Raw genomic sequence first — 18,194 nt, forward strand, 5'->3', positions numbered from 1 at the left:
GGTATGTTTACAATCAGCATGATAGTACCAGTATAGCACTGGCTTTAGTTTATATATGGAAATCCTGATTTTATATATGAAAATCCTCTTTAATTAACCTGTATACATTAACAGGTTTGATAGGTCAAATATTGTGGCAGATTCCCTTTAAATATTCACAATGGAAATTTCTGTGATATACTCTATTTATTCTGTGTTTCAATATCAATGACACATTAAGCTACTAATGATTGGCATAATTTATATGTGAGTATTGACTGGGAATAAAGACAGCCTGGACTGCTACCCCAAAGGGGCTCAAGGAAGGGCGACATGACTAGGAGGGATGCTAGGCAAGAGGGTATAGCAAAGGGTAAATATGTGAGCTTTTTTGGGTGGAAAATCAGAAGGTGGGGTTATAGGAGTTGTAGGGACATTCAATTGGTCACGGGGAGGTCAATGTGGGGTAGTATATATAGGGCAGAGCTATTGGGAGGCTGGTCATTCAGTACTTGGAAGACGACCGGAATTGCCCACCCACCCGCCCTATTGTCAAGATATCTGGAGATCGATGTGGAGAGAAGAGGAGGATTTAATTTGTCGCAGCAGTCGGCGAAAAGGAGGGGAGGTATTTGAAGTCGGTGGATTGCAAAATGAGCAGAGGGGAACCCAGTGCAGGAACGGGTTACCCCTGGTGGTACAATGGTATGGAGGTTAAGGTTGGTCCCTACTGCGCTGGGTCACAGCGGAACATGTTAATGTGGGTCCCTGCTGGGTTGGGTCCCAGCAGGGCAGTGGTTGAGCAACACTCGGCTGGATGTCCTCGAGTCGGTGTGGTGCGGCTGAGGGCACATGGTGGAGCTGATGTTGCAATCATGTACAACGATACTCTTCAATTACCCCCCTCCTTTGCTGGTGGTTATGTTTTGTGGTGTTATTACTATGTTTATGACTAAACGGGGCTGCTGTGGCCTTTTACATCCAATATCACACAGTCTTGTGTTTTATTTTAGGTTAAGAAGTGGGGTAAGGGGTTACTGGGTTAGGGTGGGGACAGCAGTTAAGGTCATCAGTCAGACTTTCCGGAGTCAAAAAAACACACTACATAGCGGAGTAATGTTGAAAGATTTTTGACACACATTCAATTTGAAGCTTTTCTCAAGAACACAGAGATAAAAAAAAAATCTTCTACTGTAGAATCCCATACATTAAACAGATAGAAATAGGTAAATGGCACAGGCTCTGTGACTTTAAGAAAGGTGAGGTCAGCAGCAAAGAAGTTATTGAAGTTGTTGTTAGAAATGTTAATGCTCCGGCTTTCAAAGTTGTCCTTATCCAAGACTTCATGGGGAGAATAAGGATAAAGGTTGATTTGGGGCATCTGATCTTGCACATCCAAGACATATACTGATAAAGACTTAAGGTATTCCTCCTGTTTAATGTATATTTTCAAATAAGACAGATCATTCTTCTCTGCCTGGAAGGTTTGCAGCATAGACAATTAAACTATGTGCCATATGTTCTGTGATAATCCAAGTAGTCTTGGCTTCAGAGACTTCTAAAATGTTCAGAAGTGTAGTGCAATTCTTTTTTTCAGTCCTCTACATCGCAAACAAAATGCACTCTATGTTGGAAAAAGATTACTAATCTAGCTCAGGTTTTCATACCCGTGTAAAAATACAATGCCACTAAATAAAAATCCTATTTATGTAGTTTTATGTAGTAGATGTTGCCCTCTTAATAGAGTATCTCAGACAGGGTGGTCCCTCACCATTCACAAAGCTACTGAACAGACTAAATGAATGAACCTCCAAATCATTGTCCTATATACCACCCACTGTTAAAAATGGTTGGCATAAAGGTGTGTAAAATTTAGTCTGTAGCAATGTAGTCTGCCTTACAAACATTTACAAAATAATGTCTCAGATACCTGACTGATTTTGAGCATGGCACTGTATTAAGCCACCATTGTAACACGTCACTCAATGAAATCCCCCCCCCCCCACAGCTAAATATTCATTTGTCAACTGTGAGGTGTATTATTGCAAAATAGAATAAGTTAGGAACTACAGCAACTTAGTCACAAAGTATCAAACCATGGAAAGTTATAGAAAGGGTCGATGAGTGCTAAGGAACATATTGCATAAAAGTCAGCAACACTCTGCTGAATCAATAATTGCAGAGATCCAACCCTCTTATGATAGTAACAGAAGCACAAAAACTCTGAACCAGAAGCTACATGGCAGAGGTTTGCATGGAGGAGTAGCTGGATGCAAGCCTTAGATCACCAAGCACAATGTCAAGCAACAGATGGAGTGGTCTGAACACCAATGGCCTTTGGAAACGTTCTGTGGAGTGACGAATAGTGATGAGCGAGTACTAAAAAGCTCGGGTGCTCGAAGCTCGGGCCGAGCCTCCCAAGATACTCGTGTACTCGGGCCGAGCAACGAGCCCAATGTTATCCTATGGGAGACCCGAGTATTTTTGTGAAATGACCCCCCGGCAGCATGGAGAAACCCTAAAAATGTCACAAAAGTCTCAGAAGAGTGCTCAAATGACATGGCAACAGCATGGGGAAGACCCCTTGAAGCATTTATCACTGAAAAGTCACAGCTGTGAACAATTTTGTCCGCGTTTTACGCCATTTTTACGGACTCACCAGAAAACCTTCCAAAATGACCCCAAAATGATTTTTCATGGCGGAAATGTTAAGGGCACATACCCAATAGTGAGATAGAGCTGGTGTATGTTACTTTTTGAGATTAATACATGAAAGATTTTACGTGAAAACATTGTGTGGCACTCCGATGTCCCTGAGAAGAGACGTACATGAAGGCCTCTTGAGTCTAATGTGCCCATTTTGAGGAAGTGAGTCTTTGTAGTATTTTCCTTTGCCAGGGCAGTCCAAAATTGTGAGGTTCACCAATGCCCCTGCATACAGACGTGCATGAGGGCCTCAAAACATTAAGTGTCCATTGTCAGGAAGTGGGTGTATTTCAGTATAGCCCTTTGCCAGGGCAGCCAAAAATTGGGAGGCTCCACATTGTCCCTGGATAGAGACGTGCATGATGGCCTGTAAACCTGAAGTGCCCATTGTAAGGAAGTGGGTCTATTTCAGTATAGCCCTTTGCCAGGGCAGCCAAAAATTGGGAGGCTCCACATTATCCCTGGATAGAGACGTGCATGATGGCCTTTAAACCTGAAGTGCCCATTGTAAGGAAGTGGGTCTATTTCAGTATAGCCCTTTGCCAGGGCAGCCAAAAATTGGGAGGCTCCACATTGTCCCTGGATAGAGACGTGCATGATGGCCTGTAAACCTGAAGTGCCCATTGTAAGGAAGCGGGTCTATTTCAGCATAGCCCTTTGCCAGGGCAGCCAAAAATTGGGAGGCTCCACATTGTCCCTGGATAGAGACGTGCATGATGGCCTGTAAACCTGAAGTGCCCATTGTAAGGAAGTGGGTCTATTTCAGTATAGCCCTTTGCCAGGGCAGCCAAAAATTGGGAGGCTCCACATTGTCCCTGGATAGAGACGTGCATGATGGCCTGTAAACCTGAAGTGCCCATTGTAAGGAAGTGGGTCTATTTCAGTATAGCCCTTTGCCAGGGCAGCCAAAACTTGGGAGGCTCCACATTGTCCCTGGATAGAGACGTGCATGATGGCCTTTAAACCTGAAGTGCCCATTGTAAGGAAGTGGGTCTATTTCAGTATAGCCCTTTGCCAGGGCAGCCAAAAATTGGGAGGCTCCACATTGTCCCTGGATAGAGACGTGCATGATGGCCTGTAAACCTGAAGTGCCCATTGTAAGGAAGTGGGTCTATTTCAGTATAGCCCTTTGCCAGGGCAGCCAAAAATTGGGAGGCTCCACATTGTCCCTGGATAGAGACGTGCATGATGGCCTTTAAACCTGAAGTGCCCATTGTAAGGAAGTGGGTCTATTTCAGTATAGCCCTTTGCCAGGGCAGCCAAAAATTGGGAGGCTCCACATTGTCCCTGGATAGAGACGTGCATGATGGCATGTAAACCTGAAGTGCCCATTGTAAGGAAGTGGGTCTATTTCAGTATAGCCCTTTGCCAGGGCAGCCAAAAATTGGGAGGCTCCACATTGTCCCTGGATAGAGACGTGCATGATGGCCTGTAAACCTGAAGTGCCCATTGTAAGGAAGTGGGTCTATTTCAGTATAGCCCTTTGCCAGGGCAGCAAAAAATTGGGAGGCTCCACATTGTCCCTGGATAGAGACGTGCATGATGGCCTGTAAACCTGAAGTGCCCATTGTAAGGAAGTGGGTCTATTTCAGTATAGCCCTTTGCCAGGGCAGCCAAAAATTGGGAGGCTCCACATTGTCCCTGGATAGAGACGTGCATGATGGCCTTTAAACCTCAAGTGCCCATTCTAAGGAAGTGGGTCTATTTCAGTATAGCCCTTTGCCAGGGCAGCCAAAAATTGGGAGGCTCCACATTGTCCCTGGATAGAGACGTGCATGATGGCCTGTAAACCTGAAGTGCCCATTGTAAGGAAGTGGGTCTATTTCAGTATAGCCCTTTGCCAGGGCAGCCAAAAATTGGGAGGCTCCACATTGTCCCTGGATAGAGACGTGCATGATGGCCTGTAAACCTGAAGTGCCCATTGTAAGGAAGTGGGTCTATTTCAGTATAGCCCTTTGCCAGGGCAGCCAAAAATTGGGAGGCTCCACATTGTCCCTGGATAGAGACGTGCATGATGGCCTGTAAACCTGAAGTGTCCATTTTAAGGAAGTGGGTGTATTATAGTATAGCCCTTAGGCAGGGCAGCCAAAAATTGGGAGGCTCCACGTTGCCCCTGGGTAGAGACGTGCATGAGGGCCTCAAAACATTAAGTGTCCATTTTAAGGAAGTGGGTGTATTATAGTATAGCCCTTAGGCAGGGCAGCCAAAAATTGGGAGGCTCCGCGTTGTCCCTGGGTAGAGACGTGCATGAGGGCCTCAAAACATTAAGTGTCCATTTTAAGGAAGTGGGTGTATTATAGTATAGCCCTTAGGCAGGGCAGCCAAAAATTGGGAGGCTCCACGTTGTCCCTGGGTAGAGACGTGCATGAGGGCCTCAAAACATTAAGTGTCCATTTTAAGGAAGTGGGTGTATTATAGTATAGCCCTTAGGCAGGGCAGCCAAAAATTGGGAGGCTCCACGTTGTCCCTGGGTAGAGACGTGCATGAGGGCCTCAAAACATTGTTCCCATTGCAAAGGAGCGGGTCTCCTGTCGTTGTAATGTCCATTCTGCAAAGAATGGGCGAAAAAATTTACCACTGGGGGTATACCTGAAACAAAGGCCTAAGTATTGCAATTTGTAACGGTCATCATCATGGTGGCGCATGAGGAGAAGGAGGAGCAGTCCAGCGATTATCCAAAGTCCAGAAGTGTGTACCCATGGGTGAGTGGAGGTACATGGCAAACTTTAAATTCCGCTCTCATTTGCTGGTGGTGTGGTGAAGTCTGGCCCAATCCAACCCTTGTTCATCTTGATCAGAGTCAGCCTGTCAGCATTTTCAGTTGACAGGCGGGTGCGCTTATCTGTAATGATTCCACCTGCGGCACTAAAAACACGCTCTGACAAAACGCTAGCAGCAGGGCAGGCCAGGACTTCCAAGGCGTAGAGAGCCAATTCATGCCACGTGTCCAGCTTGGATACCCAATAATTGTAAGGCACAGAGGAATGTCGGAGTACAGTTGTTCGATCTGCAAGGTACTCCTTCAGCATCTGGGCAAACTTAGGATTTCTTGTGGCACTACCCCGCACCTCAGGGGCTGTGGTACGTGAGGGGCTGAGAAAACTGTCCCACATCTTAAAGACTGTTCCCCTACCTCTGGCGGATTGGACTTGTGCCTCTCTCGGCTGTACGCCTCGGTTGTCCACTGATTCATGACCTATGCCGCTAGCGTTTTGTGAGGGGAATGCTTTGCCTACTTCCGTGAGTATGGCCTTCCGAAACTGCTGCATTTTGGTTGACCTCTCCTCCACGGGAATAAGAGACAAAAAGTTCTCCTTGTAGCGTGGGTCTAACAGTGTTACCAACCAGTAATGATTGTCGGCCAAGATGTTCTTAACGCGAGGGTCACGAGACAGGCAGCTTACCATAAAGTCAGCCATGTGCGCCAGACTCTTAACAGCCAGGACTTCAGTAGCCTGACCAACAAGATGACTGAACATGCTGTCCTCCTCCTCCTCCTCCTCCTCCTCCTCATCTACCCTGTCCTCTGGCCAGCCACGCTGAACCGAGGATATGACTGGTGTGCATGTCATATCCTCAATTTGGCCGGAGAGTTGCTCCATGTCTTCATCCTCCTCCTCGTCATAGTCCTCCACTGCACGTTGTGATGAGACGAGGCTGGGCTGTGTGTTATCACCCACACCCACTACTGTTTCTTGCTGCAACTCATCGCGCTCCGCCTGCAATGCATCATGTTTGTTTTTCAGCAGAGACCGTTTTAGAAGGCAGAGTAGCGGTATGGTGACGCTAATAATGGCGTCATCACCACTCACCATCTTGGTGGAGTCCTCAAAGTTTTGGAGGATGGTACATAGGTCTGACATCCATCTCCACTCCTCAGGTGTTATGTGTGGAGTTTGACCCATTTCCCGACGGCTTAGGTGATGCAGGTACTCAACAACTGCCCTCTTCTGCTCACATATCCTGACCAACATGTGCAGAGTTGAATTCCAACGCGTGGGGACATCACACACCAGTCTGTGAGCCGGAAGATGCAAACGGCGCTGAAAGCCGGCAAGGCCGGCTGAAGCAGTAGGTGACTTTCGAAAATGTGCAGACAGGCGGCGAACTTTTACCAGCAGATCAGACAGCTCTGGGTATGACTTTATAAACCGCTGAACCACGAGGTTGAGCACATGGGCCACGCATGGAACATGTGCCAGCTGGCCTCGCCTCAAAGCCGCCACCAGGTTCCGGCCATTGTCACACACGACCTTTCCTGGCTTTAGGTTCAGAGGTGTGAGCCAGTGATCTGCCTGCTGTTTCAGAGCTGTCCACAGCTCTTCTGCATTGTGGGGTTTGTCACCTATGCAGATTAGCTTCAGCACAGCCTGTTGCCGCTTCGCCGAGGCAGTGCTGCAGTGCTTCCAGCTTGTGACTGGTGTGGAGGGCACAGTGGATGAGGATGCGCAGGAGGAGGAGGAGGCTGAAGAGCATGACATTCCGGAGCTGTAGAGTGTGGGTGAAACACTGACTGAGGTAGGGCCTGCAAACCTTGGTGTGGGAAGGACGTGTTCCGTCCCTCGCTCAGACTGGGTCCCAGCTTCCACAATATTAACCCAGTGTGCCGTCAACGAGATGTAGCGGCCTTGCCCACAAGCACTTGTCCACGTGTCTGTGGTTAGGTGGACCTTGGGTGAAACAGCGTTGTTCAGGGCACGTGTGATGTTTTGTGACACGTGGTTATGCAACGCGGGGACGGCACACCGGGAGAAATAGTGGCGGCTGGGGACCGAGTAACGTGGGACAGCTGCCGCCATCAGGTCACGGAATGCTTCTGTCTCCACCAGCCTAAAAGGCAACATTTCCAGCGCAAGCAGTCGCGAAATGTTAGCATTTAGAACTGTGGCATGTGGGGTGTTGGCAGTGTATTTGCGCCTGCGTTCAAAGGTTTGCTGAATGGATAACTGAACGCTGTGCTGGGACAAGGACGTGCTTGATGATGGTGTTCTTTCTGCGTAGGCAACTGCAGGTGCAGGAGTGGAGGAGGCTTGTTCGCAGGCAGCATGGACAGAGGATTGGCTCGCAAGCACTGCTCCTCGACTCTGTTGTACTTCCCACAAAGTCGGGTGCTTGGCTGACATGTGCCTGATCATGCTGGTGGTGGTCAGGCTGCTAGTTTTGGTACCCCTGCTGATGCTGGCACGGCAGGTGTTGCAAATGGCCTTTTTTGAATCATCTGGATCCAACTTAAAAAACTGCCAGACTCGGGAAGACCTAACATTTGTACAGGCAGCTTGTGTCGTCGTGTTGTTCCGGGGAACGGTTGCCTGACTTCTGCCTGGGGCCACCACCCTGCTTCTTACTGCCTGTTGTGATGCTACGCCTCCCTCCCCCTGTGCACTGCTGTCCTCGCTCTGCATATCCTCCTGCCAGGTTGGGTCAGTTACTGGATCATCCACCACGTCGTCTTCCTCTTCCGCACCCTGCTCCTCCTCCTGACTTGCTGACAATTGTGTCTCATCATCGTCCACCACTTGTTGAGACACGTTGCCAACTTCGTGAGAACGTGGCTGCTCAAATATTTGGCCATCTGTACAGACGATCTCCTCATGACCCACTTCAATATGAGCTGGCGAGAGGCCAGAATGTGTGAATGGAAACGTGAACAGCTCTTCCGAGTGTCCAAGTGTGGGATCATTAATGTCCGAGGAGGACGTGTACTCAAGCCTGGTGGTAGGAAGGAGGATCAGGTTCAGAAATGTGCGGTGCAGTATCACGGCTACTGACACTTGACCGTGTGGAAGACAGAGTGTTTGTGGTGGTGCCAATCTGACTGGAAGCATTATCTGCTATCCAACTAACAACCTGTTGACACTGGTCTTGGTTCAAGAGCGGTGTACTGCTGCGGTCCCCAAGAATTTGGGACAGGACGTGCGAGCGACTAGATGTGGCCCTTTGTTGTGGCGAAATTAGAGCTTGCCCACGACCTCGGCCTCTGCCTGCACCACCATCACGTCCACTTCCTTGTTCCTTGCCAATGCCCTTGCGCATTTTGCAATGCTGTGCACTGCTGACGTGTATATTCACTACTTGTGCGTTATATCAAAGTGTGTGGAAATTGCACACAAGTGCACCTGTACGCTGCCACCAACAGGCACACACGTGCGGTTTTAAAAACCAAGCACGGACGCAATAATAACCTAACAGGTTTTTTTGGGGAGCGACAATTACAGACAAGTCAGACACTATCTGGACTGTTTTACACTGTGTACACCAGCCCCAGATATGATGAAGGCTGGTATACGGTCACCACTACCCTGCCTGCCTGCCTGCCTGTATACTGGTACAATAGTCCTGACAAGGACTCTTTTGGTCACTAGCCTGTATTCAGACCTGGCTATACCCTGCCTGTATATAGCAACAATAGTCCTGAGAAGGACTCTGCTACTGTACTCCGACCTGGCTATACCCTGCCTGCCTGTATACAACTAGAATAGTCCTGAGAAGGACTTTTGGTCACACTGTTTGCAGCCCTGCAACTGAAAAAGCTATAAAGGGCCGCAAAGCTTTCCCTGAATCAGCGACACTCTCCCTACACTGACTGTCTGAATAGCTGTGAGCAGAGCACAGCGCGCCGGCCGATATAAAGGCTCGGTCACGCTGTGCAGGCCGGCCAATCACTGCAATTCCACAACTAACAGGGCTGTGGCATTGCAGTGGTCTGCCAGCCAATCCCTGCATGAGGGCTGGCTCTCAAAAGAGCGCCAACATGCAGGGATGAAGACCACGAGTACAGCACGAGTATCGCGAGATTACTCGGTCCCCGCCGAGCAGCCCGAGTACAGCGATACTCGTGCGAGTACCGAGTAGTGACAAGCATGCTCGCTCATCACTAGTGACGAATGATACTTCTGTATCTGACAGTGTGATGGACAAGAAGGTTTGGTGAATGCCATGAGAACATTACCCTTCTAACAGCATTATGTGAGCTGTAAAGTATAAAAGAGGGATAACACTGTAAGGCTATGTTCAAGAGTTGGCCTAAGCCCTATAGTTCCAGTGCCTCGTCTGTATAGAATCCTGACCACACTTTATCTTTGGGATAAATTAGAATGCGGATTGCGAGCCTTTCTCCCAACATCAGTGTCTGAATTCATAAGTGCTCTTCTGGATAGAAAACTCTCCCACAGACACCTCCCAAAATATTGTAGAAAGATTTCCTAGGGGAATCCACTATTTGCTGAAAATAGGTATTGGCAGGGCAGTGGAGTAACTAGAGTCTGATGCGCCTAGATGCAAAGTTTATGATTTCCCCTCTCACATGCTGGTCAGATATAAATCCTATAAAGGCAAACAAGTCTCCCCCATCCCTTCATTGTATAGTAATGACCACCATCTTGTATTAATGTCCCCCATCCTGGGACCCTTTCTGGTAAATATGTCCCCCATCCTAGTAAATATGGCCCCATCATGGCCCCATCCTGGCATATGTTTCATCATTCCCCCATCCAGGTGTATGACCCCATCATGGCTATATCCTTGTATATATGGCCATATCCTGGAATATATGTCCCCATCATGGCCCCATCCTGATATATATGTACCAATCATTGCCCTATCCTAGTATATATATCCCCATAATACCCCCATCCTTGTATATGTTTTCATCATGACCCCATCCTGGTGTATGAACCCCATCATGGTTATATCTTGGTATGTATGGTCCCATACTGATACATATCTTCCCATCATGGCGTAATCCTGGTATATATCCACGTCATGATCACATCCTAGTATATGTCCCCATCATAGCCCCATCCTGGTATATATGTCCCCATCATGGGCTCATCCTGGTACATATGCCCCCATCATAGCCCCATCCTGATAGACATGTCCCCATCATAGCTCCATCCTTGTATATGTCTCCAATCTGGTATATATTCCCATCATGCCCCATCCTGGCATATGTCCTTATTCTGGCCAAATTTTGGTATATATGATCCCTCATCATGGCGCAAACAGTTAAAAAAACAAAACGATTATACTCACTTTCCCTCCATTCCCCTGGTGTCCTCCTCCGATGCTGTCATGCCAGAAACTGACCTCAGCGTTAAAGCAGCATGAAGCATGACATCAATATCATGCAGGCAGACTTACATCACCATCAGCTGCCAGCATATTCGCTGCTCCCCATGCTTCGGATTATGGGTGTAGGGAGCAGTGAATATCCATATTCTTCAATAGCGTCATACTGTGTTTTTTTCCTGTTTTTCATGAATGCAGTAAAAATAAAGCTCTCATATAGCCAAATTGATGGAAAAATAAAAACGTTATGGCTCTTGGAAGAAGAGGAGGAAATATGGAAAATGGCCATGGTTGAAGGAGTTCATGACCTACAGATGGGTATTTTCTTACTTTGACTGAATTCCTTGGCTCAAAATATCCCAAAATAAGTGTTATAAGTCTACAAGTGTTAACCTGTTCTAAACAGGTGATTTTTTTTGTTTACACTTTTGTTCTATTCCTCTTGTACTCCCAAAAGCCATAACTTTTTTATTTTTCTGTCAGCATAGATTTTTGAGGGCCTGTATTTTACTGGGTGAGTTGTAGATTCAAATGCCCCATTCATTTAACCATACAGAGTATTGAAAAATAGGAAATAACTTGAAGTACGGTGAAATAGTAAATTTGCATTACGAGAATGTATTTGGGATGATTTTCCCTTGTTTACTACTGTGTGATAAAAATGAATTGCCAACATGATTTTTTAGGTCAGTACGATTACGGTGATGTTGAATTATTGGTATCATTTTCGAGCACACGTAATTGACAAGCAACAATTCTGGCATTTCAAATTTCTCTACTTGTAATTATACAAGGTTAAATAATTTCATATTTTGATAGGTAAAACTTCTAAAGTCACTACAATGCCAAATATGTATATATTTTTTATCTTTTCTTTTTTTTTACCATGAATATTTTTTCACAATCCCCCTAGGGGACTTGAACCTCTGATATAATATGGTCTACTATGAAGACAATCCTGAAGCTAAGCTTGACAGAATTACCAAGATAGCATCTACAAGATCTTTTGGCAAATTACAAGTTGTCATGTAAATTTCATTGAGGGTGTGATAGGTGCCCAAAACTGCACACCACTCAGATTTACACGCTTGAAATGCCACTGTCAGGGATTGATACCGGCATTAAGGCTATGTTCACACAGGACGTTTTTGCAACGTTTTTTTCCTGACCAAAACCTAATCTTGTAGCAGGATGTCTCCTGGGAGCAAACTGCGGTTTTGGTGACATTTTTGTGGCTTTTTTTGTGGCTTTTTAAAGCATTTTTTTTATGTGATGTCAAGACCAGCAAGGGTTCAACAGTACCCGAGTGCTGGGCCTGACCAAGATTGACCTGGATCCGGCATTCAGGTAGTAAAAAAAAAAAGGTAGAAAGAAAAAAAAAAGTAAAGCACGCACACTATACTTACCAGTCTCCGGTAGATGCTATAGCGTATGGGCTCTTTCCAAAAAGGACATCATTCAACAGGCCTCTATCACATGGGGGGCAAGGAGGCAAAGCATGATTGTAGTGGCAGGGAGAAAACATCTCCAAGCTCACTAACCAAGCCGTTCACGCCCACTAACCAAGCTAGCCACACACACTAACCTGGAAGGAGCCTATACATTCTAGGCTCATCCGTACCTGCTCCTGTTGCCCCTCCTACTTCCGTTGCCACTCATTAGCATCATGCATATTCACTGCTTCCCCCTCTCCCCACTGGAGTCTGTTGGTCTATCGTACAGTAAAAAAATAAATTAATTAATTAAAAAATAGACGTAGGGTCCCCCATATTATGATACCCAGCGCAGATAAAGCCCAGGGCTACAAGCTGCAGCCCCCAGCTGAGGGCTTTATCTTGGCTGAGTATCAAAATAAGAAGGACCCCATGCTGTTTCTTAATTATTTAAACAAATATAAAAAATAGCGTGCGGTCCCACCAAATTTTGATACCCAGCCAAGATAAAGCCCACTGCTGGGGGCTGGTATTCTCAGCCTGGAGAGACCCAGCCTAAAAATATTAGCCTGTAGCTGCCCAGTATTGTTGCATCCATTAGAACAGGGTACACCTTTAGTGCATATACACTTCTATTAATTTCTATTTTTTATTTTGACAATTATAAGATAAATATAAAGTTAGTAAGTTGTCTTGGATATAAAAAGCCAGTCTAGGTCCATGGTCTCCATCCTTTCTTACTGAGAGAGCTACATTCAGAGATAGTCACGAGCCACATCCAGCACCATTCGTGTAAGCCCTACAGCCAATAAAAAGACATATCTCTCTTTGTTGGAACCCTATCCTAATATAGACATATTAGGAGAGGGTCCCGACAAAGAGAGATACGCCTTGTTGTTGGCTGTCGGGCTTACGTGGCTTATTAGCCAATTTGTAAACTATCTCATTTTTCCAATAGCAGTAATGCAGTGCCAAAATTCCTGTGTTTAATCTTTGTAAGTGTGGTACCCCTGAGGATACCATCGCCACAGAGCTACTGCACCTCAGCCAGAGGTGTGGTGCCCCATCCTGGGTAAGAAAGAGGCCATCTATTGGTTCACACACCAAAAGACCTGCAGACACCCAATTATTAGCTCACACAGTAGATCAAGGCCAGGGCAGGTCCCATTAATGCATTGTGACCAGTAATCTGGTTATGGCACTTAATTGCCGTGCACTATATCTAGAACCATCTAGGGGGAGGAGCTTAGTGGGTGAGCAGTCTGAGGTAAATTGGGCGGAGCTAAGTTGGAAACTTGACTGTTGAGAGAGTCAGTCAGTCAGGAGGAGGGAGGAGACCAATGAGGAGTAAGGCCCTTTGGGTCCTGCTCAGCTCTGAGGAAACTGGAGAAAGAATACCAGCGACTTAGGGGAAGAGTGTCAGACCCCTATAGTCGTGTTTGACAAGCAACAGCTCAAGTTGAAGGGATTGGTCACAAACGGGGTTCCGGACTCTAGGCTAGGAAGATACTTTAGGACTTCCTAGTAACAACGGAGGCCAGGGATGCTGTCACCTTTGGGCCACAAGCAGCACACAAATCTGCTGGAAGGGGACCACAGAGGATCAGGGAGTCAGGCAGGCAGAAATCCCTTCAAAGTTTCCCAGAGGGAGCCACGCAGGCAAAATTCCCACTAGAGGTCTGCGATCCCTGGCTCAGGGCACTGTGTGTGGAGGCACAGGACAGGAGGGTGAAAGTCAGCGCAGACAGACGGCTGGAAAAGGCAAACAAAAGGGAGAACCGGTACTGGCCTCGGTTTTACTCGAGATTGGCGGTTGCCCATCACCATGGATCCCAGCATACTGTGGTGGAATAAATTGGCTGTCAACCTGAAGAACTGGTACAGTGAGTAAAAGACTTATTATTGCAAAGCCCTGGTTTCGTCTCCATTTCTCCTGCTTCACAGTCTGTCCTGACAGACTGTTCAAATCCCAACGGTCGCCCTGGGGTCCCGCTCCACCTGTGGGGAGCAAGAACTCAGCTGCGACATCATCACCTGCCCCGGGGAACCCACAACGCAGCGGCGACACACATAGCCGCAAACCACAGGTGGCATCACAAACTTTATTTTATTTTACAAATAACTCTTATCATCATCCCCTTTCTTTATTAAAGAGACACCGCCAGGGTCATGGAACCAGACCCCACCACCACTGACGTCCCCGGACTAGTCCAGCCCGCTTCTAAGTACCCCCCCGGCCCTGAGGTTGGGAGTGTCACATGTTTTAGTGTGTGCTGCATATATTTTTGTTACCCCCATTCGGTATTCTACCATGAAGTACATGCATCACACTACTATATCCAGCTTCATGCACTTCCTCCGATTGGCAGTATCATCCTATATCCAGCTTACAATATTTATCATCCCCTTGTCTAAAATATGCACATTCAAATATGCTGCTCTGTGCGGAGCCGCTCACCAAAGCCCCCATCTGGAGACCTTCTCTTCACAACTGTTTGCTAGACATGGTGCTAATGCACCAAAATGGCCAACAACCGTGAGCCACACTTTATGGGCCTGTGAGTCACATGGGGCTCTCGAGCCACTGATTTGGGACCTCTGGTTTAGGTAATAGGAAGTGATACAATATACATACGATAAATATATTTTCATTTATTAATGTCTCTATGTCTATTAGGTCTCTATACAGTGATTGAACACTTTTAGTCATTAGAACCTAATGATATACTGTAATATTACTTTCTTACCTGACTTGCAGGAGTTTGTCCAACCACAGCTTCATATGGAGGCGGCAACTCAGATGGATACAAAATACCAGGACTGTTTATGGACACTTCATACAATGCGCTGAAAGGTGAATGTGGGAAGTCCAGGTGAAGCCCTCTAGGAAGAAAAACGAATGTCACTTTTTGTTTGGTACACATCAAATAATTTCAATCCTGTACTCTAGACTGTATGTGAGATGAGCGCAAATAAAGCAGATTTACCTGTTTCCTTAATCACTGTATTTATCACTTTATAACTATCTGAATGTATCCAACTCGCTAGACTTTAATTTATAATAAACCATAAAGAGATTGAACTGTCATTAAATAACAAATGTTTTCCCATAAATACAGGTTTAATGTTTTTCAGCTGCAACTCAGATCAGTTATAGTTATTGGATTTTTAGTTATGCGCTAATAAATTGTGCCCCAATAAATTTCAGATAAATAATTGTTTATCTTCTATCTGGAAGTACGTTCTTCCTAATTTCCTTTGCTCTAAAATATCACCTTCAGAAATCAGAATACAAGCACAAACAAGTTAGATGATTTTAAAGTATTAGGGATACTTCCAGGAGTCAATGAGGGATTTATCAAGCTAAATGTGCAAAACCTCCTCGATTTTTCATGACTTGCCCAGAGCGGCACTGTTTTTGAACAAACTTCTGATTTTTTTTAACCCCTTAGATAAAGGTAAACCTATACATGTTTGGTGTCTACAAACTCTTACCGACCTGAAGCATCACACCGGCATGTAGGTTTTACTATATAGTGAACACAGTGAATAAAATATCTCAAAAACAATAATGCAATCACACTTTTTTTGCAATTTTTCCACACTTGGAATTTTTTTGCCGTTTTCCAGTACATTATATGGTAAAACGTAAGGTTTCATTTAAAAGCACAACATGTCCCGTAAAAAACAAGCCCTTATAAGGCAAGATTGATGGGAAAAATAAAAAAAATTATGGCTCTCGGAAGAAGGGGAGCAAAAAACAAACAAACGAAAAATGGAAAATCACCCGGGGGTGAGGGCTCCCAGAGGTAACATATCTATCTTGGGGTGCAGTTGCTCTGGGCCCCAGCACATGGTGGTACCCACCCAGAGTGACTACCACTCATAACTGTATTGGTGTGTATAGCATGCCAGTACAGTTAAATTCCATAGAAGATGAGGGAGACATGGTGTCCTGCTCTACCACTCTCCATTTTGTAGCTACAGGACACTTTAGGAATGCAGGGCTATCATAATGTATATAGAGAACTGTAGGGAGCATCATAGTGTATATAGAGAAACTGTGAGGGCCATTATAATGCATATAGTGAATAGTGGAGGCCATCATGTTGTACAAAGTGGTCTAAAGAGGCAATTATATTGTATATACGGAGCTGTTGGGGACAAAATACTGTATAAACTGGAACTGTGTAGGCCATCATAATGCATATAGGTACTGTGGGAACCAGAATGCTGTATGTAGGGGTTGTGGGAGCCATCATATTGATTGTGGGGCGCTGTGGGTAGCATCATAATGTATAAAGGGGACTGTGGCAGCCATTATATTATATATAAGGAGCTGTGGAGGCAATCATACTGTATATAAGTAACTGTGGGAACATCATAATGTATGTAGAGTATTGTAATGGCCATTATGCTATATATATGGAGCTGTGGGTTGCAATACTCTTTATACATGTAGGACATCATACTGTATATAATAGGGGCTACTAATAGGGCACTAACACATAGGGGGCCATAATATAATATGGGAACTATTAAAGAGGACAATCATACAGTGTAGGGGCTACTAAGGGGGCCATCTTATAGACTGGGGGCTACCAAGGGGTGTTCCCATAGGGGGCTGCTAAGGCGGCCGTCATACAGAGTGGAGTATACTAAGGGGGCATTCTTACAGAGTGGGGACTATTAATTTACTTTAATCTTTAATCGTATGAAAGTATATCTTACCATCATATAAAAATAAACACCAGATAATAGACAGTGATTGAAAAATATCAAAAGGATAAAAATGAAATTTGAATATCAAGATTTTCTATATATGCAATAGCGTTATCATTTACAATATAGAAATCTTTCTTGTCACCATGGTAGGATCTCAGGGGGCACTCCTCAACAATGTGCTGGATAGTTTGACGCTCTGCTCCACAGTCACAGGTCGGAGAGTCATATTTTCCCCACTTATACATAAAATCTGCACAGACGCCAAAGTTTGTTCTGATACGATTTAGAGTAACCCATGTTTTCCTTGGTAGATTGAAGCCTGGTGGAGGGTTTTGTAAATTAGAGAACATTTGGGGATCACCGTCTACTACATTGACCCAAAGTTCTCGCCATTTCTCCTCTAAATTGAAGTCTTGTTCATGCAAGGTGATTGCAGTTCGGATGGGTGGGTGTCTTGATTTCAATCGTTGTATTGTAACATCTCTGATATTTTGGTGTATTGGATGTTTTTCATTATTCCCTACTTTAGTGTATTCTTTAAGTAGGAGCTTTTGTCTTCTTAGATTTGCGGGTGCGATATGACTCAGCACAGGTAACCAGTGAACAGGTGTAGGTCTAATAGCACCAGATATTATATGCAAAGAGTTGTTCAGCTGAGTGTCAATTAAGTTTACATGGCAGCTATTTAACCATGCTGGAGCACAGTATTCTGCAGCAGAGTACACCAGGGCAAGAGTAGATGTTCTCAAAACAGATGTTGCCGAGCCCCAGGAGGATCCACAAAGTTTCTGAATAATATTATTACGTGCTTTCAGTTTCTGTGCCAATTTATCCAGATGGGATTTAAAAGTTAGACTTCTATCAAGGGTTAGGGTACCTTCACACTTTAGCGATGCAGCAGCGATCCGACCAGTGATCTGACCTGGTCAGGATCGCTGCTGCATCGCTACATGGTCGCTGGTGAGCTGTCAAACAGGCAGATCTCACCAGCGACCAGTGACCAGCCCCCAGCAAGAAGCGACGTGCAAGCGACGCTGCGCTTGCACGGAGCCGGCGTCTGGAAGCTGCGGACACTGGTAACTAAGGTAAACATTGGGTATGGTTACCCGATGTTTACATTAGTTACCAGCGCACACCGCTTAGCTTTGCTCTCCTAGCTACAGTACACATCGGGTTAATTAACCCGATGTGTAATGCAGCTACATGTGCAGAGAGCAGGGAGCCGCACACACTGCTTAGCGCTGGCTCCTTGCTCTCCTAGCTACAGTACACATCGGGTTAATT

General features: G+C 45.6%; 1 protein-coding gene across 2 annotated transcripts in view; it reads right to left on the minus strand.

The window, feature by feature from the left end:
- ENTREP2 (endosomal transmembrane epsin interactor 2) overlaps positions 1 to 18,194 on the minus strand; it is a 1,488,859-nt gene that overhangs the window by 306,518 nt on the left and 1,164,147 nt on the right. For both annotated transcript variants that reach the window (XM_075342723.1, XM_075342722.1), the window contains exon 7: positions 14,933 to 15,068. In XM_075342723.1, the coding sequence (XP_075198838.1) occupies positions 14,933 to 15,068 (136 nt within the window). The remainder of the gene's footprint in view (positions 1 to 14,932; positions 15,069 to 18,194) is intronic.

This window comes from Anomaloglossus baeobatrachus, chromosome 4 (assembly GCF_048569485.1).
Source record: "Anomaloglossus baeobatrachus isolate aAnoBae1 chromosome 4, aAnoBae1.hap1, whole genome shotgun sequence".
NCBI lineage: Eukaryota > Metazoa > Chordata > Amphibia > Anura > Aromobatidae > Anomaloglossus > Anomaloglossus baeobatrachus.